General features: G+C 44.1%; 1 protein-coding gene across 8 annotated transcripts in view; it reads left to right on the forward strand.

Annotated features, from left to right (window-relative positions):
* The window catches only part of ABL1 (ABL proto-oncogene 1, non-receptor tyrosine kinase), a 126,756-nt gene extending 105,667 nt beyond the window's left edge, over nt 1–21,089 (forward strand). For all 8 annotated transcript variants that reach the window (XM_075060634.1, XM_032797666.2, XM_032797664.2 and 5 more), the window contains 8 exons: nt 2,379–2,651; nt 7,425–7,509; nt 7,870–8,047; nt 10,872–11,056; nt 13,322–13,474; nt 14,112–14,201; nt 14,553–14,717; nt 17,363–21,089. In XM_075060634.1, the coding sequence (XP_074916735.1) occupies nt 2,379–2,651; nt 7,425–7,509; nt 7,870–8,047; nt 10,872–11,056; nt 13,322–13,474; nt 14,112–14,201; nt 14,553–14,717; nt 17,363–19,059 (2,826 nt within the window). In that variant the 3' untranslated portion in view covers nt 19,060–21,089. The remainder of the gene's footprint in view (nt 1–2,378; nt 2,652–7,424; nt 7,510–7,869; nt 8,048–10,871; nt 11,057–13,321; nt 13,475–14,111; nt 14,202–14,552; nt 14,718–17,362) is intronic.
* The last annotated feature ends 4,482 nt before the right edge of the window (nt 21,090–25,571 follow it).

Consider the following 25,571-nt stretch of genomic DNA (forward strand, 5'->3'; position numbering starts at 1 on the left):
AAGGACTGTCAGCTCAGCGTGTGCCAGAGGGATCTTGAACTATAGTCTAATTACGTTCTTTGTTGCACCCATCAATGTCGTGTCTGAACACTTATTATCAGAGGAGAAGTTGCTTTCATACAGATACTGTCTGCTTAAAATATTGGTTGTAGTAGCTTGGAATAGTTGATAAAGGAATCCTAGTCCCACTAGGCTGCTCCACTAATAGCTGGCTGTTTCTTGCTATGCTGCATTGCCATTTATGTTGGTTCATTTTTCTGTGTGTGTGTGCTGAAAGTGCTTTCACCTCTTCTATTATGAAGGTTTTTTTGTACTTTACTGAAGAATGTTGTCTTGACTTTTGTAGGGGGTTAGAAAACGTCCCCTTTTGAGCCAACTCTACCTTCTATATAGATACAGACTTCCTGCATGAGCCTTACCAATGGCGAAGGCAGCTAAAGAAAAGGAAGAAGGGACTGTAGATCTCCACAGTTCATTGTGCAAAACTCCCCAGCTCAGAATGTCTATATGCGTCCATTAGTCATCGTGTTATCCCCTGAACGGTTAATTTTGTGGCTTCTATTCAAGTGGTTTTATAGAAAAACTAGCAATTGAGCATGCAGGTATGCCTCTCTTCCAATAGCTCAAAGGATATTTTTCTCAGAAGAAATGCCATTTTAGACCAGGATTATGGCCCCATATCAGTGGAGGAGGGTGTCCCTACAGCACAATTATCTTCTAGGCACCAAATTTTGCATAGATGTTACATTTCCCAGAAACTTTACAGAGGACAAGACTCCTGTAATTCTTGTTTAGCCTGAAAGATAATAGATACAAAGGGCTGCAACAGCATAACGTATTTGTGACTCATGCTGTGGTACAGAGACTGACAGAGAACATGGGGCCATGACTGCAGATTACATGTTTCAGTTTTGCCCTCTGGGTTATGATGTGTCTGGCTGAGCTTTTACCTCTTTTTGCATTGTTTCAGATAAGTCCCTGGAGCACTGGAAGCTTCTACCCATTATGACTAACCTTAAGGGTTACTATATGTATTTAACCATTTGTCTGACCTGTTTGTGTGTGTCATGAGATTTGGGGGGATGTGGGGAGAAAAACTTTTCTTGCACCGTAAGTCTTCCTCATCTTAAGGCTTGCTGTCTGGTTTCCTTTCTCCTTATTCCCAATCTCTTCCCTCTCACCTTCTCTAACTCATTCAGAGAGACATTCTGTCATCTCCAGTCCCCAGCCCTCCCCTGTGTGGGTGCACTGAACCAAACAAAAATCCAGAAAGCCAGTGAGATTAGCAGAGTTTAAAATAGAGACTATGCTAGGCCTCACTTTCCCCTCTGATTCGCTTCAGCTTCGCTGCTGAAGATGCATCTCCCTTGTCTGATAGGCACACTACTGCTCCGCCTCCTGCTAGGCTGGTGATGGTTTTCTTTGAATTGGCTCCATGACAAGGCTGTGTTCTTCAGTTGAAAAGAGGAACTCTGCCACTTTCCGCATGCTGCTTCCAGTGCAGACCAATATGCTGGTGGAGTGAAACATTCCCCTTCTCTAGTTTAGGGATTATCAGCATCCTTTCCCCATGTTACCAGCTTCCATGAGCCCAAGGAGTAGAGAGCTGGGTTGGAATTTGAACACTGGGAATGCACTGTGTTACTCTGGAGTCACTTGTCCAGCATTTTTAAGGGATTTTTAGTTTCAAAATGCATCAAGCTTGCTAAATGTGTAAGAGACATAGAGAAAGGCATGTGCAGCATACTGTTAGGGTGTTCCACAGGAGGCTCACGTTCAGTGGCAGTGGTCTTACATCTGTGTAGCATCTCTCATCCAAAGTGTGGTGTTGCTCTGCAGCCGTCGCTGGATTGGAACAGCCCAGCTGTTTCATGCCACACAGCAGCACTACACAATCTTGTAGCACAGGAGTGAAGAGGAATATGGTGTTCTACTGAAACTTCAGAGGGAAATTAGGAAGGTAGAAATTTGGTCCAGACATTTGGGTTAACAATCCCACTTTTCAGAAAAGTGAATGGGATCTTAAATGCCCACAAGTGGACAGGGCCTCCTTTGAAAGAGAGCACTTCTAACAACAGCAGGGTGATCCAGAATGCTATTCGAGGCCACTGGATCCATACTGACTTGGAGGAAAGGTTATTGCCTGCTCAGTCATCTACACCAGAGGTTTTCCCATCCGAGTTTTGGTCATTCTCAACTCTGCTTAGCTTGTGAGATCTAACCAGATGGCAGCTTGAGCTGTTAAGCAACAGTAAAACAAAAACAAAATATCATATCAGGAAAGCAAAATATAATGTGTGTGCATGTTAAAGCAATTTTATCAATACCCTGTTTGTGTTGTGTGAATGAACCCTCTCTCTCTTGTGGTTGCTTTTCAGCTGTATGTCTCCTCAGAGAGCCGCTTCAACACTTTGGCAGAGTTGGTCCATCACCATTCGACTGTAGCAGATGGGCTCATCACCACTCTACACTACCCAGCACCCAAGCGCAACAAGCCCACTATCTACGGAGTGTCACCAAACTATGACAAGTGGGAGATTGAGAGAACCGACATCACCATGAAGCACAAACTTGGAGGGGGCCAGTATGGAGAGGTGTATGAAGGAGTCTGGAAGAAATATAACCTTACAGTGGCTGTGAAGACCTTAAAGGTAGGAACTAAAACTTCTATTCATAGCCTTCCAGTTGGAATGCAAGTTTTATGCTACCCCTTCTAAAGCCTGGTATTGGGTAGCGATCTCTGTCTGTCTTCCTCCGGCAGGGTCAGATGATGCAAATTGTTGAAAATCCTTCCTTTGCTTACATCTGGTCTAGAACATCTGTGGCTGTTAGTTAACTGTATTTTTCAGCCTCTTCTACTTATTTTTTGTTTGAGAGAGTTGGACCATTTGTACTGTTAGAGCCCTACAGAACTGTGGATATCTACTTTATATCCACAGACCAAATTTTGTATCTGCACAGGGCTCTGTGTATTGTTTTCCAAGGCTCCATCTACACAACAGTTACAACCAAGTCAGGGAGGCTGCTTACAATGTTGTTCTGACTTGTAATATAGGCAGGACCTTATTGTGTCCAATAACCAGGCTAAAGCCTTGGTCATGTGTGTTTCTCACATTTTGGGGAGAGAGAGCTGCAAAGGTGAGCTGTCGCATAACTGACACACATGGGTAAAGATTACTGTGGGATGTGAAACAGGCAATGTAATTAGTGATCATGCTTCACTGGTATTTCAGATACCTTAATTGTGCTAGTCACATCATGTTCCTTCCCCAAAAGACGAACTCTTTGTGCACCTAGAAAATAGGCATTTCAGTAGCTGTTCACTGTTAAAAGATTTAGGATGAGGGGAAGGAACTCTCTGGATTAATTATCCACAACCAAAATAGATTAGACTCTTAGGCCTGGTCTACACAGGGCGGGGGGCTGGGGCGGAGAATCGATCCAAGTTACGCAACTTCAGCTATGTGAATAACGTTAGCTGAAGTCGATGTACTTAGATCGACTTACCGTGGTGTCTTCACTACTGTGAGTCGACTGCTGCTGCTCCCCTGTCGACTCTGCCTGTGCCACTCACTGAGCTGGAGTACAGGAGTCCACGGGAATCTAGACATGATAAATTGATCCCTGCTGGATCGATCGCTGCCTGCTGATCCGGCCAGTAGTGAAGATATACCCTTTGTGGCTTGGACTGAAAGACAGAGGATCAGGTTCTGTTCCTGCCTCTGCTACTTAGTCTCTCTATGCCTTGGTTTCCCATCTGTGAAATGGGGATAATACTTACTTAGCTCACAGAGTCATTGAGGTTTGATTTTTATAAACCGAAAAAAAACCACATTGAGATCCCATAGTGCCTTCCATCCACATAGCATAAACTCTTACTATTAGGAATTCAGATACGAGCTTCAGACTGTGCCATCATTGCTGGAGTTGCCGTGTGGTGCGGTGGGGCAGAAACAATAACAAATGAAAGCTTTCATGTTGGAAATCATTAAATGGAGAGGAATGTATATATGCTTTATTTCTGTGAATAAAAATGTGTCCTGGACCTGGGGAGGGGATTTTTTTTTCAACCCCTTGAATTCTGGCTACCATAGTGTTCCTGGGTTGTTATGGTTTCAGAAGGTGATTATTTGGGCAATTAGTTGTTTCTGAAGGTTCCTGTTATAAGTTACTGTTCCCCACTTGGTTTCATCCAAAGAAAAATAACACTTGAAGTCCCCTTTCCTCTTTATATATGGAGAGAGTGACACCTAGTGGTAAAGTGTGATTCTGTCTCATTTGCACAGGAGAATGCTGGGAAGAACTCTGCCTTGAACCCCATAGTGTTGCTGGAAAAGGGATTTGACAAGGAAAACAAAATATCTAGTTAGAGGAATAATGAGAGACCAGTTGTTTTCCTGAAACACTGAGTTTATTGTAGCCATCTTCAATCTTGCTGATGGTGTGGTATTTGAGGGTTAAGGGGTGTTTCAAAGATGTTTTTTTTTCCCCCTTACCTCAAATAATTTTGCATTCCTTTCTTGTTTGCTTTGATGAAAACCTTTAGCAGCAAAGGCACAGTGTTGTCCCATAAAATCTCCGTGTTTGTGGGTCAGAAAAAAGCTACCTTGATAAGGACCATGACTGTTTCAAATATGCCAAGTAAATATTTTATGACTGAAAATGGTTCATAATGTAATCCAGAGCAGCATCCTCTCCGGGAAATGTTCGAACACCCTAAAAGAGACTGAACAAGCACTGTAATCTGAAATTATGCACACTAAACCATACTTAAAAGCAGATTCATAATCCACCTTCCTTAAATCCATCAGTCTACTGTCTGACGGATGGCGTTATGGCTATCTTCAAAGTTTCAGGGAATATTTGAATCCCTCGCATTTATATTCCAACTCCAGCAGGAATAGCCAAGTGTTCAGTTGCTTCTTTAGGGAAACCCAAAGCACTCATTTTATTGTCCATTAAAAGAATATTTTCCAAAGCGCTCTTGCCTTTCCTCGTCTCCCTCTATGCCCCAGATCTGTATATAAGAAATAATAATGAAAGGAAAAACTAGGAGGGCAACATCCTTGGTTCTTCTGATATCCTTAGTGCTTGATGAATTATTTCCCTTGCATCTCGCTGCAGCCCGTTTGTTACCCAGTCTTCTTTAAGCTTATTAGAAGTAGCTCAGAGCCTGCTGAACCAAAGTAATTTATACAGGGAGAAAACAAGGGCCCTAAGTCACATGTTCTGTGCTTCTATCACATTTAATTGCATGATGCTAGAGAATCTGTTAGTGCTTGTGCATTTTCTACCAGCATATTCCACTGGAAAATCAAGAAATCCTTGCCAGAATGTCGGGTGTTTTTGAGTATTTTAAGACCCCAAAAGAACAGAAGCCAGTGTTATTTGGGGTTGAAAGAATACTCACTAGTGAGCTGGCTATTCCAGTTTGGAATCAGTTTTAAAGCAATGAGAGGAATGTCGTATCCTTTCACTAAACGTTCCTCGGTTTAGTTCTTACAGAGCGGCCTCTCAGGCAGTAACTGGACTGATGGTGAGCATTGCTATTGATCAAAAAGGGTTCCGTTTCTAATACACGGTTATAGTTTTGATGCCACATGCTAACTAAAACAAGAAAATTCAGTGTTAAGGCTGAGGCACCTTCTTTATTTCATGTACTTGGGTATAGTAATGTCACACACAGATCTGAGATAACAGAAACACAGTGTTGTTGGTGGAGGATAGCTCAGGGAATGAATTGGCAATTGGAGACAAAGCTTTCTAACCTCTAGGTCATTAGTTTGAATCCAGCCTGCTGCTGATCGTGACCAAAAATTATTGCCATGTGAAGGCACTTTCATGTCCCATTGTAAAATGAGCTGATCATCTGTCCTTTTCATAGTGCAGAGATATCTAGTTTACATCTATCATGACTGACGTGATGAAATCCTTGTTCTTTTTCTTAGCAGAGAGGCCGGTGATTTGAACTGGTCATCCAGCCTTAGCTACTCTGATACCCCTGGAGGTGGTCTCTTCAGGTCAAGGTTGAGATATTTTACTGTGTTGTGCTAAGGAAGCACATCATGCTGCTGACACTGCTGTAGCTGATCTGTGTTGTGATATAATTGGAAATTGAAACTGGATAAATCTGGTACTTTTCTTGAGCACTAGATTATCAAACAAATAATTGTTACAGTAATTCTCTGGTTGGTTCCTTTCTGCTATCTCTTTCTTTGAAGGATAAGAGATTTAACACAAAGGAACAATTGCAATCTTCTGTACAGAATGATCCTGGTGGCGTTTACATATCAAACATGAGAGAGGCAAGTATTTAGGATCATTCTGAAACTGTGATTATTAACCCAGTGTCCTTTGCCAAAGGAAATGGTTTAAATTTCTGTTCCCAAGAACCTCACAGAGGTGTAGTATTGACAGTGTCAGGAAACTACAGCTGCCAATCAAACAGTACCAATTTGTAAAGGAACAGTAAATGATGGAGTGAAACTGTTTGAATAGAACTATCGGTGCTAACAACGAAATAGAGTACCAGCTAGGTCTACAGCAGCAGCCATACCCGTGTTATCAGCCTTACCAGCAGCAGCAAATCCCTTGCAATCCCTCCTTAAAACACTTCTCTGAAGCCTATCAGCATTAATCCACCAGTGAAAGAAACATTGATATAGAAAGAATAGTTGTATTTAAAGTTATATTTTTGAACCACTTTGAAATGACCTTTTGGCCTTCCAGTGCACATTTGTTTTGAAATATTCTTTCAAATAAAGACAGTATCTTCCTTTGTTTTGTATAATTGCGAGCAACTTAATGACGCTCAACAAATAATACGCAGCAACATCTAGTCAGAACATTTACTTCACAGATTAGACTCTGAAAGCCAGGTACAAATTCATAAGCCATAAAACCTGCAGTCTTCAGTTGTGAAGCAACCACCACCAATTGTCACAGACCCAATCAACAGGACTCTGAGTCACTGAAGTGGTGGTCCATAATACATGCAGCTAGCCTCAGGCATCTGCATGTGTAGCATTTTCCCTTTTGTTCTCATCTGTCGTCTTGCCTCATTCATCTCTTGTCACCCTAGTACTATTTCTTGTGGCATGAGCAAGTGTCAGTCTTTTTCCAAAGATGTGAACTCTAAATGGGCTTCTCTAAGCAGATCATCTCCCTGCAGGAGAGGGCCTACCACAAAAGGGGAAATAGGTTTTTTTTTGTACCAAAAGAGGTGGTATAAGAATGACAGTAGATCAGTTAAACAGAGGATCGAGCCCCACCCAGCAGCGTGTTGCAGCTGGAGTAAGGAGCAGTAGTTTTGAGACAGTCGCAGCTTACCCCTTCAGTTTGCAGTGATTCTTCAGTCCGCGTGCTAAAATCTGTTTCCACCTTGTGCATATTATCCTCGCTGAAGTTTTTCTTTTTCTATTCAGGAGGACACCATGGAGGTAGAAGAGTTCTTAAAAGAAGCCGCAGTCATGAAAGAGATCAAGCATCCTAACTTGGTGCAGTTATTAGGTAAGTGATAGAAATACCAAGCAAAGGGATTTGAATTAAACCCTTGTGCAGTGATATGGATGTTAAGGAGCAGATAAGCTGCTTACTGTATCAAGGCTGCAAATACAGATACTTATTCTTTTGGAAAATTCACAATTTGTAAAAGTAGTACTTGATTTTAGTTATTTTTTCTTCCTTGCATGTAAGATGCAAGAGCCTAAAGCAGGAAATATAAAAAACTGCTAACCAGTTTTTAGGAAACTCTCCGCCTTCACCCCTCCCCCTCCTCCCCATACACACACTCATAAATTGCCCAAAGAGCAGAATCTGCAGACATCAGCATTCTAGAAGAAACTCTGTGTTCAAAAATGTGTTCCACAGGTGTATGTACACGGGAACCTCCGTTCTACATCATCACAGAGTTCATGACTTACGGGAATCTGTTGGATTATCTGCGCGAGTGTAACCGGCAGGAGGTGAATGCTGTGGTGCTACTGTACATGGCGACTCAGATCTCCTCAGCCATGGAGTATCTGGAGAAGAAAAACTTCATTCACAGGTAAGACTGACACTGAGTTCTCACCCACTTCTCAAGCTCCAGAAAGCCCTTGAATTTCAGAGTCTAGCAATATGGGATCTAAGTGCATCACATCTTATAACTTACACTAACACCTTGATGTATTGCATTCTGATATGGGACACTGCACTGTAGAAAACCCTCTACTCAAGACTGCCGTTCTGCCATGGTGGTCGTTCTTATCCGCACATACTGTGAAGGTATCGCCATGTAAGGTGAGGTAGTTAAATTGGCCCATCTCTCATGTAAAGGTACAGAGATTCCTAAAAATCATGGCTCTTTGTGAAATAGATCATTTCTCATTCCTGTTAAGCTAATGGTCAGCAGAATGACCTCTTCCCAGAACTGTGGGCATTGCTATACTCATACTGGAGTTTCCAGCAAAGCCACCTTGCTGTCTTTTCATAGTGCTTTGATTTGTCCCTCTCCTTGTTTTCATCTGCTTTGGCGATTCTTTTCCATTATTGCATGAATTGCGTGTATCTCTGTATTAAGCATCTTTGCAGTGTTAAAGTCTGGAGGTTTTGACCTTTAAGTGTGCTGCAATTATGGTTAGTGCTTTGCATTCTTTGTCTGAAGAAATTACCTCCTAGCAATGTAATGAGAGAGCCTGGATGGAGGCTTGAGAGTCTTTGCTGTTTTATTTAATACAAGATCTTCTCCATGGCACAGATGTGATCTTTCCCACCCAGTTAGCTAGAATATGAAATCTGTACATATGACTTCATAGAGACGAATATGAGGATCATGTGTGAAATGCTAAAGGTTCCTTGTAAGACACACATTTCCTATGTTGCATCAAAGCTGGGTTCACATGCTCCTGTCAGTCAAAGTTAACACCTATTTGCTGCATCAGAGTTTCAAGCTTTTTGCGCTGTTGTAAGATTGTAGTCCCCTCAACATCTTGCAAGTGAACTTTACAAAATGTTTTGCAAAATCCCATTTGTTTGCATGCTCTTGCACTTCATTTCCCATTATTGCTGATGACCCAGATATCTTCAGAAAATAGAAGTTTTCTTCCTTATAATCTGCCACCCCCGCATCCTCCTGCCCAGTTATTTCAGAGGTGTTGTCACAGTCCACACCCTTGGATTCAGATGCTGGGCTGCGACTTCATTGACTGAATCAGGCAGGAGTAGGAATGGGGTTATAAAGAGGAGTTTTTATTTAGACAAACATGGTAGAAATCAGCGCTGATATGGGGATATTCAGACCACTGCCTGACAGCTTAATGGGCCTTTGGTAAAATGTACTATTTTTAAAATTTTTTTTAAGTTCTGCAAGCGACTTTTGAAAGAATAAGTATCAGAGAGGCAGATCTTGCTTAGATCTGAAGTAGACTCTTACTTTAGCTTTGTGGTGAAATCAGTTTCTAATATAATGTGACAAAATCTGGTAGGTTTTTACAAAATCTGTTACTAGCAGAAATGCTTTCCATGTACTTTCACCATTTTAAACATGCAATGCACTTTGACCATATTAGCATTATACATGACCTAGTGAGCTGCTGTTGGTGCATCCCTTACTCACTGGTGTATAAATAGAAGGAAGATTTCAGTCAATTGTTGCCCACTGTTCTGCAAATCAGAATCCTGCATATGAGGCATGGGGAATTGTTCCATCATCAGATTTCCCTAGGTTATGATTGTCCATGTTGACCACCTTTGACTGTCCAGGTCATCAGGATACACTTTTTGTAGTCAGTATCAAAGCCCCTGCCTGCCATCTAGGTAGTGATAGAATTGATGTACCTAGTGAGCATATTTTCAGAATAAAGGAGAGTGTTGCATCCTGAGGAGTGCACTAGGTGTTTCGCCAACTTCATTCCAGGAAATACTATTACACCATGCCACACAACTAACCTGTGGAACTCATTGCTGCAAGATATTGAGGCCAAAAGCTTAACAGAATTAAAAGAAGACTTAAGGGGTAATAAAAGCATACAGATTTATTATAGTAAAGTTTTTAAAAGAGATTTGAAAGGTTGAAGGCTTGAACCAGTTGCTAACTTTTTTAAGATGAAATTTTCCCTGTGGGCCAGTTATTCCGTAATTATTTATGCAGAGATTCTTGGACCTTTCTCTGAAGCAGCTAGTGCTGGCCACTGTCGGAGACCAGTATTGGACTGGACGGACCCACTGGTCTGATCCACTGCGGCAGTTCCTATGCGTGCCCATTCACATCAGAAAGAGAGAAACTGTATTTTCAGCTGCTTGCATTTTGTACAGATATTTTTTTCTGCTTTTTACAAATAGTATTGTATACCACTTTAGTACAGTATGAGAAAGCACTGCATTGTGTTGTATATTATGTGAGTTGGTATGTTTGGAAAAAATAGTTTGTGCATTTGAGATTTAAACATGGTAAACCTGGGAACTGTTGTGAAATTGATTAGAGAGAACCCTGAAACTGATTAGTATATTTTCATTGTCTAAGCTGAGTGATATGTAAATAATAAACAGCAAAACTGGTGAGGATCTTAAACATCCTTTGTTTCAGTAATCTAAGATAACCGTAAAATGAGCACTGACACTTGTCTTTATTTTTAAATGATTTTTATCCTGACAGTGGCAGCTTTTAATTTTTCTAAAAAGTTTGTATTCTAATTAAAAAAAAAAAAAAAAATTTGACGACAGCCTTATAAAGTGGAGAGAACAAATAATCTCCTGCTTTCTACGTACCTTATATAGAAAAACACTTACAAAGACTTGGGTTTCTTCAATAATAAGCCATGTCCTCTCCGCTGCTGAAGGTGTGATATTGTGAAGACCTTTCATGGCCTATTTTTTCTTGTCTGCTTTCTTAGGGATCTTGCTGCCAGAAACTGCCTTGTAGGGGAGAACCACTTGGTGAAGGTGGCAGATTTTGGTCTGAGCAGGCTGATGACAGGTGATACATACACTGCTCATGCTGGAGCCAAGTTCCCAATCAAGTGGACTGCGCCGGAAAGTCTGGCTTACAACAAATTCTCCATTAAGTCTGATGTCTGGGGTAAGGACCTACTTACATGCACATGAGACAACAGACTTTTTATTCCCTAGTTATAAAATCAAGACATTAAAAACTGTTTCTTCAAGTATATCCCAAAGAGAGAGAAGATGATTGGTGGCAGAACCATTTGGGTCTGTGACCTTGTCACAGCTAATCAGGTGTGGGCTGGTTCAGTGTTTGAATGAGAGACCTAAAAGGAAAACCCAGGAGCTGCACACTTTTAGTCAGTCAGAACTTCTCCTTCTGAGGTTGCAATCCTGCAGATCGTTAAATATATGCTTAACTTCACAGATGAGAGAGCAGTCCTCATATGTAAGAATTAAGCAGATGCGTGTTTGCAGGATAGGTGCCCAAGCCAGCTCTGAATCAATGCCATAGCACAGTACTTTGAGGCATTATGCTTTTGAAGGTTACTGGCTCTGTAAGCTACTTTTAGGATGAGGGTGAGAGTCTGAGATGTTGAAACATGATCTCTGTGTGCCTATTGCTAGCTCTGAGCTCATTTTTTGTACATTTTTAAAAGAATCCTTTGAATGAGACGAGAAGCAGAGAGAGAACTTGAAGACATGTTGATACTCCTGAAGAGCCTGGAATACTTCTGATAAGAACAGTATAGATAGTCTGTATGATACAGCCTAAGTCCATCCATTCTGACTCCCTAAATTCCCAGTGCACTTTCAGTCTGTCTGTCTGTCTCGAGGTTTGATGCAGTTGCTGATCACCACAGTATCTGAGGGGCAAATTTTAAAAAGTGTCTAAGTGACTTAGGAGCCTAAGACCCATTCATGTAAGTGATCTTATGCATTTAGGATTCAGTGGCATGTAAGAGTTTCTGAAGATTTGACTCCAAGTGTCTTCCACATAAAATCAACTTGGCAGTAGTGAAGTGTCTAGTGGACTTCGGGCTGTTCTCTCTTTTCATCTTATAGCAAGTTCTGCTTGGAGTGGAGTTTTATTCTTAGGATGTTGGAAAGGGATTGTTGATGCTGTGAATGTTCTGGTGATGGCGGCAAAGCTCTGGGTACTGTATTATTGGTTAAGGTATTGATTTTTCTTTTTGCTGTCCTAAACCTGTGTGTGGCATTGCTGTGAACAGCTGCCATGATCCATCAAAGATACTGCTATACTTCAGTGGTGGTTGGAGTGATTCCTGTGTACGTTGAAATGATAAAGCACTTTGGGAGAAAAGGTATTCTAAAAATGTGAGGTTATTTTTAATTAATATTGGGCAAAATCCTGATCAGTTGAAGTTAGGGCCATGGTCCTTGGGATCTGACTCAAAATAAAGTAAGCCCTTTCCCAGTCACTCACTACAACTGCAGTTGGTGCAGGATTTTATAAACTTTCATTCCGCTCCCTGAGGACAGAATTCATACAGAGATGCTCATGAAAGTGTCTGGTTTAAATTGCCCTTGGTTGTTTATCATGTGATATGATGTGATTTCCGTACTTATGCAGGATTGTAATTGCCTTCTCTTCAGGCTAAAAACAGAATACAGTGACTGAATTAATTACATGCAGGTTGTTGAACTGGTGCTGGGTCTATCCTTTGTACTCTGAATCCCAGTTTAGTTGTCTAACCATGGGACTCACATATCCTCACCACAGTTCAATACAGAAAGGGCAGCCCAATCATTAAAGTTACTTTTATTTGACTGTGGTGCCTTCTGTTAAACTTCCCTTGTAACCAAACTTCATCACTTAGTTCTCGCCTAGTTGGCAGTTACCTCTGTGAATTCCTTCACAATGTTGGGACTGCAGCTTTCTCCTCTGTGTATCTTGATACTCCTAGAATGGGGGCAGCCCATAAACAGTGAACCAATTGGACATGGGAATCCTAAAGAGAGAAAGGGGAAATAGAGATGAGAAGAGCTGTCAGATTTACAGCAAGACCGCAGTGCAGCAGAGAAGCAGTTTCAATTAATCCACAATGGCGTCTCTTAATTGTGCCTTTAATAGGACTTGAAGGATATCAAAACATTCAGGTTTGAGACAGCTGATACCTTAAAAATTAGTCTAATTCTATCTTGTCGTATTGAAGGAGACTTGTCTGTGTTGATGAAAAAACTTGTTACATTGCTTTAGTTTCTGAGCTGCTGCTGAGCGTGGTATTTGAGCCACCCAGACCAGGGAGCTTGTTTAAGTGCCAGGGAATGTTTTTCGTGCATCCACCGAAAGCAAACTTGCAAGATTATTGGTTTGTTTTTGGTTTTTGTTTTTTTTAAAAAAAAACAACCCTAAAGCCTTTTCATTTCTCTATTGCAGCCTTTGGTGTCCTGCTATGGGAAATTGCAACATACGGCATGTCCCCTTACCCTGGAATTGACCTGTCTCAGGTGTACGAGCTGCTGGAGAAAGACTACCGCATGGAGCGGCCTGAAGGTTGCCCTGAGAAAGTCTATGAGCTCATGAGAGCATGTGAGTCTTCTAAAAGCATATAGAGACAAATGTCAAAGCTGATTGAGTTCTGCAAAGATGTAGTTATACTATACAAGGGTATAGTTAAAACACTATGGCACAGGGAGCCTTTGTTAGTCTTTCATTAAAGTTGCAGCGCTTAGTTACAGTCTTAAACTCCACTGTCCCAGGAAGATGTAAATGTTCTGAAGTTACCCATGCTTGGCTTGGGGGCATTCTCCTCCACGAGGAGTGGGAATTGTCTAGATCTTGGGGAAGGTGTGTTGTTTAACTCAAGTTTCTTTGCCTCCTCTTTCCTGGGAATCTAAATAAAGGATTGTGCATCCACCTTTGTCTAGGATGGGGAAGGGAGCCTTGTTAGTTGTCTTGGGAACGACTTTTCTTAGTCCCTTGGCCATTAGTATGTCATTTATGCTTGACTTTTTTTGGAGGCGTTGAGTAGGCATAGCTCTCACTGGTGTCAGTGGGAGATGAGGGTGCCCAGTGTCCTTAAAATCAGGTTGCTAACATTGAAAGCTCAGCTTCTCTGTCTGTAAAAGGGGGCTGCTGATATTGAACTAGTTTCACAGTGATAGTGTGAGGCTTAATGAATATTTGTAAGGCTTGTTAGAAGTCCTGAGTAGTAGTATTCTTTCAGGCTGGCAGTGGAGCCCTTCTGATAGGCCCTCGTTTGCTGAGATCCACCAAGCATTTGAAACGATGTTTCAAGAATCCAGCATATCGGACGGTAAGTCCACTTGCACCATTCATCACACTGTTTCTAGGAATGGGGGCTATGGCATAAGTGCACTGTAACTTAATTTATTGCTTTATCTGAACATCCCCGCAAAGTTGCTTTGCAGTGAAGCTTTGTTTGTAAGGTTGTACCTCCCAGTGTAAAAAACATGGAGCAGGCAGATGCTTGTATTATTTTTGCTGCCAACAGGCCTTCCCTCTGGCTGAGCCCTCTTCCCCTGGGTGCTGTCAGCTTGTCTGTTTTCCCCTGTTCTCCGTTGATAGCTTAGTATTTTTACCTTTTATCTCTACCCCACTGCCACCCCCTGCTTTCCTTGTGATCATTCTTTGCCTTGCCTTCCAGAGGTGGAGAAAGAGTTGGGGAAAAAAGGCATGCGAAGCGTAGTGAGTAACTTCCTGCAGGCTCCAGAACTGCCGACCAAAACGAGATCGTCCAGGAGAGCTGCTGAAAGCAAAGATGCCAGCGAGAACACGGAGATGGCGCATCCTAAAGGACAAGGGGAATGTGGTATGTTCTAGCTACAGCCATTATTCCCCTCCTGTGAGACAGACTGAAATTAAATGGAGGCCCAGATCCCGAGAGAACATGGGAAAAGTGCCTAATGATAAGTACCTGCTCTCTGGATGTGTCCTCTGTCATTAGGCACTTCTCTTCCTAGGTTCACTGTGGGTTTTGGGACTCTATTCCAGTAGATCCTGGCACTTCTTGTAGATGGCTAGCACTCAGTATTACTCTTGGGGATTCTGAGCTGCAGCAGCCATGCAGCCCAGGAAGGGGAGATATCTTCTCTGTGTTATCGCTCTACCTCCTGAATTCCTAATTAGTTCAAGGACTGGTACAGTCCCAACGAAAGTTAGAGCAGCCCCGAGGGCTGTTTTAGCCTACAGCTGCTGTCCATGGCACGCAGCGGAGCAGTGCCAGAACCCAGAATACTCTGAGCACACCATCTCCCTCACCCTGATATATACCTGTGCCAGGAGTTATCAAAGGGATAAGGTAGGACTGAAGCTGCTCCAGTGCTGGGGGAATTCCCAGCAGAGAGGAATCTGCCTGGCTGCCAGCCACTTTACATCACCAGAGTGGTCTAAAGAAGCTGGATCACTGCTCAGGATCAGAGCTCTGGTATATGCAGTACAGACTTTTATATGGGAAGTATTTCTCCATCCCTACATCATACCAAGTGTCTGTTTTGAAACACTGAAGAGTATTACTTTTGGCAGATATCAAATATAGTTTCAGCAAGAGATGCTGAGGTATTTACAAAGTCTACCATGAAATTAAACAACCTTTCAATCAGTTTCTCAAAGCCTGTAGTTTCCATTTTGAGGCAGTTGAAACAATGAGAAAACATTGAGCATAGGCAGTTAATTTGTATCCAGAGCATTTTAAAATGCAACATTTAAAAAATAAAGAACTCAATAAAAAATTGATCTCCTGGTTCTTGCCAACTCCTGTTAAATGTGCCTGCTCAGCTGTCCCATCAGGAGTAAGCAGTATGTTCTGCGGACTTGAGATCTCGGAGATCTTTAGTACACCTCTAAGAGAAATGGCACACGTGTGCATATGCATACATGCGTAAGAGAGAGAGGTCACCACTGAAACTCCTCTTTGGGGTGGCTTTTTATTTAATACAGACACTTGATGGTTCTTCTGGAGAAGGTGTGACTTGGTGCCATATCTGAGCCTGGAAGCTGTATTTACTGTGTGTCAGCTTCACAATAGGTACCTATAGAAGGTCCTGTGTCCCTTCCCTTTCCAGTTGCTTACAGGTGTCCAAGACCTGTGAGCATCACTTCCCATCAGTAGCAAGCACTCTGTGAGAAATTTTGAGTTTAGGTCTTGATCACTGAGATGTTGGTCCCTGGGAAGGGATGTTAGGGACCTGAGTCATTGTTTTCTTGAAAAATCAGTGTTGAGAAGAAACATCTTTAATGTTCGTTCCTAAATGAGCAGAGAGGCTCACATACCTGTATCTGCTCTCAGAAATAGGTGTCCCCTTCTAAATTTTTTTAAAAGCCCTTTTTGCTTAAGGCCATCCAGATTTGTTCGGGTGCGTGTGAATGGTTTAATTACACAACATCCAAAAAAGTATGACTTTGCAACCCTGAAATTACCCTTTTTTTTTTTTTTTTCTTCAAGAATTCCTCTCCTTCCTCTCAACCAGGATACAAATCCCAGAATATTTTCCGGTATATGACTATGTAGCATCCTCTTTTCCCTATTTAACCCTGCTCCATCTCCCCCTCTTGCTGCCTACTCGAGCTGTAAATGTATACAATATCCTGAAGGCATCTTTTCTGAATTGAGGTGCTGTTTGAGCACTCCTGTTGTAGTGCCCGACCTGTGAATGAGAGACCCTGTTGTTCAAATATTGGGACCTTCAGGACTGCTGACAAATGTATTATAAGCCACTATTCATTTTTGAAGTATTTCTCATGTAAATGGAAAAAGGATCACTCCACTCTCCTTCCAGAACAACTCCACTGGAGCAGACTGTTGTCCCTGGGTTCCTCCATTGTGCAAGGCTGCCTGTCTTCACAATGACATGGTTAGGGATATTGAGCTGATGAAATTACCTTGATTTCTGTTTGTACCATACACTCCACCAGAGGATGCTGTCAGATGGGGATTATGGACACCTTAGAGTAACCAAACAGGGAGATGAGTGTGTGGGTACAGACAGGCCTTTGAAAAATGAACCTTCAGTCACATGGGAGAAAACAACAAAAGGACCAAAAAAAAAGCTGACCTTAGTGTTCACTTACATCTACAAGGCAGCAGGGCTAGAGAAAACTCCAGATGTGATGTCAGGAATGCTGGGATAATGAGGGTTAATTTGTGTTTGTCTGAATTTCAAATGTAAATTCCTGTCTGACTGACTTAGTCAGAGGCCTGCTTGAGAAAACAAAGGGTGAGGCATTCTGGCAGGGTATCCTATAAACATTCCTCCACCCCCAAGAATTAATGTGTCCAAAGATTCTGGACCAAATCCAACCTTGGCTTGGTGGAGCAGCGCCTGCTTGCACCAGGTCTGAACTCGGCCCTGTTTACAGAGCCTGCACCTGTTGGGAGGTGCTGCAAAGCGATCCCAAAGGAAAGCAGACTGATATTTCTTTTAAGCAAAGCTCAGTAGAATCTTTTGTTCCTTTCAGACCCTCTGGAGCATGAACCTGCTGTTTCTCCCTTGCTCCCGCGGAAGGAAAGAGTTGCCCTGGAGAGCAGTTTAAATGAAGATGAGCGGCTGCTTCCAAAAGACAAAAAGACCAACCTCTTCAGTGCCCTTATCAAGAAGAAGAAGAAGACTGCCCCTGCCCCTCCGAAACGCAGCAGCTCCTTCCGGGAGATGGACGGCCACTCGGACCGCAAGGGTGCAGGGGAGGATGAAAGCAGGGACGCCAGCAATGGGGCTTTCATCATGCCCCTTGCAGATGCCATGGATGCCTCAAAGTGCCAGGGTCCGAGCAATGGGGCTGGAGTCACTAACGGAGCTGTCACTGGGAACTCGGGCTTTTTATCCCCTCACCTGTGGAAAAAAAACAGCGCCATGACTAGCAGTCGGCCGACAACTGGCGAAGAAGAGTGTAGTTCTAATGCCAGCAAGCGCTTCCTGAGGTCCTGCTCAGCATCGTGCGTACCCCATGGAGCCAAGGACACGGAGTGGAGATCCGTGACGCTGCCCAGGGATTTGCAGTCCACAGTGAGGCAATTTGATTCCTCCACCTTCGGCGGGCACAAGAGCGAAAAGCCAGCCCTGCCTCGGAAGCGGGCGAATGAGAACAAGACAGATCTTGCCGTCAGGGGAACGGTGATGCCCCCTCCCCGGCTGCTGAAAAAAAATGAAGAGACGACTGACGATGTGTTCAAAGACACAGAGTCCAGCCCTGGCTCCAGCCCACCCTCTCTGACACCAAAACTTGGACGCAGGCAACCTATAATCGCTCCTTCCTCCAGCCTGTCCCACAAGGATGATGGCATCAAATCCAGTGCCTTAGGTACCGCTGGGATGGCAGACCAAGGTCCTACCATCAAACCCAACTCTGCTGGGGTTGTGGTTGCCAGCAAGGCTTCCACGGAGGAGCCAAGGATGAGGAGGCTCAAGCAGACTTCCGAGTCATCGGGAAAGGACAAGGTGAAGTTATCAAAGCTTAAACCAGCTCCTCCGCCTCCACTTTCCTCAGCTTCCATTGGGAAACCTGGAAAATCATCCCATGGCCCCAGCCAGGAAGCAACAGATTCAGGGTCTGGTGCTAAATCTAAACAGTTGACTCAGGTTGCAGACACTATAAGCGGTGATGGCGCCAAGCCAAACCAGTTAGGGGAGGGTGTAAAAAAGCCTGGGCTCCCCTCTGTACCAAAGCCACAGTCCTCCACAAAGCTACTGCTGACCACAGCAGCCCCAGCCCCCTCATCCTCATCTGCCCCATCTGCCCCAAGCGGAGACCAGCCGTCATCAACAGCCTTCATCCCTCTCATATCCACCAGAGTCTCCTTGCGCAAAACCCGCCAGCCTCCAGAGAGGATAGCCAGCGGCACCATCACCAAGGGAGTGGTACTGGAAAGCACTGAGGCCCTGCGCATTGCCATTAACAAAAACTCTGAACAAATGGCAAGCCACAGCGCCGTCTTGGAGGCCGGCAAAAACCTCTACACGTTCTGCGTGAGCTACGTGGACTCCATCCAGCAGATGAGGAACAAATTTGCCTTCCGCGAGGCCATCAACAAACTGGAGAATAACCTTCGGGAGCTCCAGATCTGTCCGGCCACCGCTAGCAGTGGCCCTGCAGCCACGCAGGACTTTAGCAAACTTCTCAGCTCGGTGAAAGAAATCAGCGATATTGTTCAGAGGTAGCAGAAGCCAGGTAATACCTTTTTTTTTTCTTTTCTTTTTTTTTTTTTTATAACAGGCCAAAGCCAACTGCAGAGAGAACTACAGCATACGCGCAATGGTAGACTGACAAAGGACCCAGGGGCCTTCATTATAGGGATGTGCAAAAGGCACAGACTGGGGAACAGCCCTACTGCCTCAAGTAGGATGTTCATCAAGATGCACTTTTCTCCCTTTCACCGAGGTGCCCCGAATCTCTCGTACTCAAAATCCTCTGGTCTGTGGAGTTCTTGCCTTGTGGACTACAGGTCTAAATGCTGAGGTCACACCAGGCCTTTTTATAATAATTTGTTGTTTTTGGACAGAGCTTTAAGATGGAACCTGGACTGATGAACACAGATACTCAGCCCTCCTCCTGAAGGATTTTCTACTGCAATTTGATTCCCTCCCCTTGCCCCTGTTGTACACGAGGATGAGTGTTTGAATAGCAATATACACCCTGCTTTCCTGGGGTCACAGTGTCCCGTCCCCTGCAGACACATACATGACACTAAGGTCACACATTTGGAGGTGGCGGGGAAGTTATTAATGAAACTTAGTAATGAAACAAAACACTACGAAATACTTTGACGAAACTCCTCCCTGTGGTTCTGTCAGTGACCCTTAGCTGCTGGTCAAGGAATCCATGTTTCCTCGTGTTCGGGAGCCCCTGACGAATGTGTTCGGAATGGCGCAGATGGGCACTGTGAATGCAGTGGTACAGGAGTCCATTTGTGGATCCCTTTTGGTAACGATAAAGGAGTGAAGTTATAGAGGAAGAGCACAGCCGTGCTTTGTAGATGCACAACTCTAGCCAGGCTCAGGCTTGGGGGAATGGCAGATCCTTTGTGAGAGCAATGAGCTGACTGCATCACTGAATAAGGGAGAGAAGGATGGCAACAGGGGGAGGTGGATTAGGATGAGTTTAAAGATACCACTGTGCCTCCAGCAGTGGTTCTAGCTGAATCTGTGCATCCCAAATGTGCCTCAGCAGAGCTGTTGTTTGTCTAGTTAAATTTCCAGCCACGTCAGTTACATGGGAGTAATGAGCTCAGATAAGGGCTACATCAGACCTGAATGGGGCTCACTCATACAGTCCCTGATGGAAGAGGAAAGCAGCTTGTGGCGAGCCCTTCCTTTCAGTGTCCGTACAAAATACCACTGAACAGTTTAAAATCTATACATAGGGGTTTATTTAAATCCAGTGGAAACATTGGGGTCACCCTAATGATTGGGTGGTTCTGTCTAGGATTAAGCAGGGATCGGAGAAGCCTGCGGACGCCTTTTGCCCTGGGTGCATCTCTCAAGGGAGCAGTCTAAGGATGCCACAAACTTCTGAAACCATGACTCCTGGGCAGCCTTTCCCAATTCACTTTGACCTTCCCAATTAATCCAATGGATTTGGGGACTAACTGTGACTCTGTGTTATTGAAAGGACAAGACTTTAAGACTATTAACAGTGCAATTTAACTCCTTTCAACTCTGGCCAAGAGAAGAAAGCAATCCCCCCACCCCATTCCCTCAGTATCTCCTGTGAAACCCCACCATGTGTATCTTAAACACTAATTGCTTTCCATGAGATTTTATTTTTCTTCTTACGAACTGCTTGTTTTGTCGATGATTTCTGATTGTTCTTCTCTATGCTCACACCATTCTCACCCCCACAGATCACCTTGGCTTAACTCGTGACAGTAAAATAAAAAAAAACAAAACACCATAGGCTGCCTTGACAAAATACAAACAGACATGCAACAAAAAACCCACAAGCAAAAAAAATAAAATAAAAACACCCAACCCCACCAAAAAAAACCCCCTGGGACTATCTCTTTTCTGAGGTACTGTTTTAACATTGTTGATAACATATTGTGCCACTATATTATACATTTGTATCTCAGTATTACACACTTTTGTAGACTTGTCTTTTTTACAATGTGTAAATAGCTCTGTCCTTTGTTTCTGTAATACCAAAGGGGCTGTTTCCCCTTTATTTTGGTCCAATACAGATTGTTTCTGTACGTGGCTCTTGCTCTGATTTTTATTTTTTTGGGTTTATTTTTTATTCTGCGCTCTCTAGCATAGTATATTTAAAAAGAAATCTGTGTCAAGGAAAAGCAGGAGTGCATTGATCTACTGACAAGGCTGCTTCAGCTTAGATGACCTCTGTCTGGTGTGTGGTGCAAGCATTTCACAAAGGCCTTTCTGATCACCATGCTGATCAGAACCAGAGGGCAGCGAGTTACCAGAGTCTTCAGAACTAGCTCTGAAAATCATACAGGGGGAAGAAAGGTACAGAATAAAGATCTGAATGTGGCCCCTTTTTGAAGTCAGGGTTTTGTCACTGACTTCAGTGAGAGCAGGACTTGACCCTAGACTCTTCTTCTGCCGTATGTTTTGCATTCAAGACCTAGTCTCTGTTCTCTCTTCCCCTTTGATGTGGAGTGGCCAGTGTCTCCATTCTTCTAAAACAATTTCTGTCTACTCCATAGTTAGTTCCAATGTATGTGCTCATTGTGAGGCAGGCATGGTTTGGTGGCCTGAACCCAAAATTGGAAATAAAGATATTCTGCCTCCTAATCCCAGTTTTAACATGGACTCACTGTGATACCTTGTTGTCTCTGCCACAGCTTTTCTCTCTGAAACTTGGGGATGATACTGCTCCAGAGAGAGCAGCTGCCAGGATTCTCCCTCCTGGCTCTCAGATTCTTAGCGCGAGTTTGGCAGAAATTCCCAAGCTCCTAAAGAAGGGCATTAGTTGTGGAGTGAGAGACGAGCTAAGACCTCTATTGACCATCGTGTGCTGCCCCCTGAACTTAACCACTGCTGATGGAACAATCCAGAGGATTCCTTCTTGACCAGTCAGCACATCTCAGATTTGTCATATCCTTGTCCCATTCTACTAGGTGGCATGGAGACAGATAGTCCCTGCCCCAGCTAGCTTATACTCTAGAGAGACCAGATCAAGGGTGAGAAGGCAGAGACATGAAGTGACTTGTCCAACCTCATGTAACAGGTCAGTAACAGAGCTCAGTAAAGGGCCAGAATCCTGACCACCAGAGAGATCTAGCTTGCATGATAAAAGGAGTGGAAACCTTTATATGGGGCATAGGGGTTCATCAGAAAGTTTGTCCAGCTGCAGTCGCTGATACCCAGGTGAGGTTGGACCGTTACGTTATTTAATGAGCAGAAAGTTGTTTAAAAAAAATAAAAACGTGCAATAGGTAAGAATAAATTTTATTTGTGAAAAAATTGGTGCCACTCTTGGCAAGTCCTGGAGGAATTCGTTACTAGACTGGAGTCAGCCAACAAAAAATGCACACACAAGTACAGGAAGTTCACAGTTACTTTATGACAATGGCTGTTGGAGAGATCGACATCTTGAATGTTTTAGATTTACATCTCTGACATAACGCCATGGATACAGTTAATAGCTGCCTGCTGTGGGTTGATGCTGCACTGGCTTTGGATTGGGGTAGGAAGGATTGTAGAGCGAGAAAGAAGTGGTGGGGCTTCACGCCAAATGAAGTCATTCCTGAAAATCCTTATCTGCCCTAATGTGGACCATAATCCTTGGGAGCGGGGAGCTCAGTTGTCTGGATGGGGAAGGCACCAGGAAATACAGGATTGGAAGGGGAAAAGGAGGTAAAACACTAGAAAATTGAGTCAGCCTAACTACATCACTTGCGTGTGAAAAATCCACACCCCTGAGCAGTGTCTAGGTCGATGGAAGAATCCTTCTGTTGTCCAAGTTACGGCCTCTTGGGGAGGTGGTTTAGCTATGCTGATGGGAGAATCCCTTCTGTCGGCATAGGGAGTGTCTACACTGAAGCGCTACAGCTGCGCCACGGTGCTGCCATAGCGTTTTAAGTGTAGACAAGCCCTAAATTTACCAGATATGGTGGGAACTGATTTAACAGATTGATTGCTCCAGTTTTCAAGGTTATTGAACCTGAAAGTGTGAGAATACTCTGGGGAGAAAATACTTTTGTTTCGTTTGAAATGGTAATGCTTCCTGTCAGGTTTTCCTCAAATGCATCTTGCCATTTTAGGGGCTGCTTTGCTGAGGAAATAGCTCGTTGCAGAATTCAAAACATGATCAATGTTCATTTACAAAAAAAATAAATAAAAGTCCCTCTACCCCCACGAAGCCTCCTATCCTGCAAAGATGCTGCTTGACAAGCACCTCTCCCAATGGGGGAAAATTTGCCAGCTACAGGGAAATCTTGCTATGGACTTGTGCTGCCAATGCTTCTCTGGCAGTATCCCAAGTTGTTTGGCATGAATTCTCTGCTGATCAGAAAGTGTTCCTGAGCTTCTGTCTATTACCACCTTTCCAGCAGGGTTCTAGCCGGGCGGAAAGCTTTTCTGAGAGCCAGGCTATCCCCAGCTAGTGCACCACTTAGGATGGATTTTAATAACACAGTTCTCAGATAACAGTGCAGAGAGACGACTTTTATACCTGCCACTATCTTCCACTCCATGCATCTGATGAACTGGGTTTTAATCCACCACCGTCTATGCCCAAATAAATGTGTTGGTCTCTAAGGTGCCACAAGGACTCATTGTTTTTGCTGATACAGACTAACACGGCTGCTGCTCTGAAAGTTATAACATGGTAGCTCTGCCCTTCCCCCACAACACGACTGAAACACTGTTGGGGCTTGCTATTTGGATGGACCCATGTGGGATCCCAAACTCTGCCACCACCTTGGACTGTGCAAGACTTCAGCTCTGCTCCAACATGGTTTGCTCCAGCTTACTCTGCAAGAACAAATCTGGGGGGAGCTGTGACTGGGTCTCCCAGCAGTGTAAAAGGGACTTGGTGCCTGAAGTCTGTGGGTTAGCAGTGTGTGTAAACCAGCGTTCACAAGGTGTGATGTCTGGCTATTTGCAGAAGAGGCCAGGAAAGTGAATGATCAAGAAGGAGAGTGGGGTCTGAATTTGAAAGGCCCCGGCAAGGTTAGCCAGGGTGCCCTGGCTCCAACGGAAGGGCTGGGATTTGCAACAGAGCTCTGCTGGGCCGCACTCTTCCCCTTGAAAAGTCTTCCCATGGCTTGAGGTCAGCCAGTCCCTGTTCAGAGCAAGCTCCTGATGCTTGAAAAGGCCCTGGCAAAGGTGAAAACTAGACTCTGCCTTGCATTGTCGATAGCTTTTATGGGTAAGGGATTTCTTTAAAGGAAAGGGCCCTTCCCTGGTGCTGGGGCTTGGCATTGGTGCTCTCGCTACCACCAAAGGTCAGAGGTGCTTGGTGCTTCTGAACAACTCATCACCCAACACCACCAGCTGTGTGCCCCTGGGCTCGAGTGCCATCTGGTGGCCTCTACTTGGAGCAAAGTCCTGCGTTCCCATCAGCAGTAAGGAGCTGCCATAAGGAAGTGGGGGAACTGGTGTCCCCAGAGTGGGTAGGTCTGGGGCTCGAACCTAAAGCCCGAAGTGGAGTGACCTTTCAGGATGAGGGGTAGTGGAGGTGGGCCCTTCCACCATCCTGGGCATTGGCCGTGGGGAAAGGAATAAAATGTTCCAAGCAAATACAAAACCGTGCTTCAAGGCGTTATTTTCCATTCCGCTGCCCCCCGCCCCCACCACACACCTCCCCCCAGCTGGCGCCTCCATCAGTATCTGGTGAAAACTAACCTGAAGCAAGAATGACCTGCCCAGAGCATTCCTTTGAACCCAAGCCAGTGAAACACTTGCCTATCTCCTCTCCAAGGAAGCACTGCTTAACCAGCAGCTCCTGGCCAGCTTGTGCCACATCATAGCCATGCAGGTGGCTCTTTCCTTCCTGCTGAAGATGACAATGCACCTGTTGCCCCCACAGGATGCCTGAAACCAAGCTCGGAGACACTTAGGTCTGCTGCACTCACCAGGTCAGTGAGATGAAAGCCTCTGGTTTGTAAGAAGTTGCCCTAATGGCAGGTAGTTTTGTCCCTTTATAATAATCTTGTTATACAAACATTTGCATACAGTCCCCTGTTCAAGCCACTAGATCCTGCTTCCCTCCCAGAGCTGGGAAAACCTTCGGAGTCCTGGCTTCCAGCCCCTGCTCTAATCACTCCACTTCACTTCCTCTCCCAGAGTGGGGAAAACTGCTGTTCCCTGTCAAGCGTCACCGCTGCAGAGTGATGGGTTTTCACTGACGAAACACAAAGTTCTAAGGGTGGAATATTTAATGCTACTGACTCTCGCTGAACCGTGTGTAAAAACACAACTGTCCCCCAGCAGCTCTGCGTAAAATTGATGAGTGGATGTTTATTGAGGATTTGAACATTCACAAAGGAAAAAGAGAGCAGGGTTGCCATAGTAACATCGATAACAGCTCCCCAGCTCCGCTGTTCAATCAGACTGGTGCATGCGTGTTCTCTGAACTCGTGGCCTGTCGTGGGATGGAATTAGAGAGAGACCAAAAGTGCATTTCTAAATGTATCTGGCTCCTTTCCCCCAGTTGAGTCCGTTTTGGCTTGGACATGCTGAATGCTGCTTGCAGTGAGAGCTCAGTTACA

This window comes from Chelonoidis abingdonii, chromosome 24 (assembly GCF_003597395.2).
Source record: "Chelonoidis abingdonii isolate Lonesome George chromosome 24, CheloAbing_2.0, whole genome shotgun sequence".
Taxonomy (NCBI): Eukaryota; Metazoa; Chordata; order Testudines; family Testudinidae; genus Chelonoidis; species Chelonoidis abingdonii.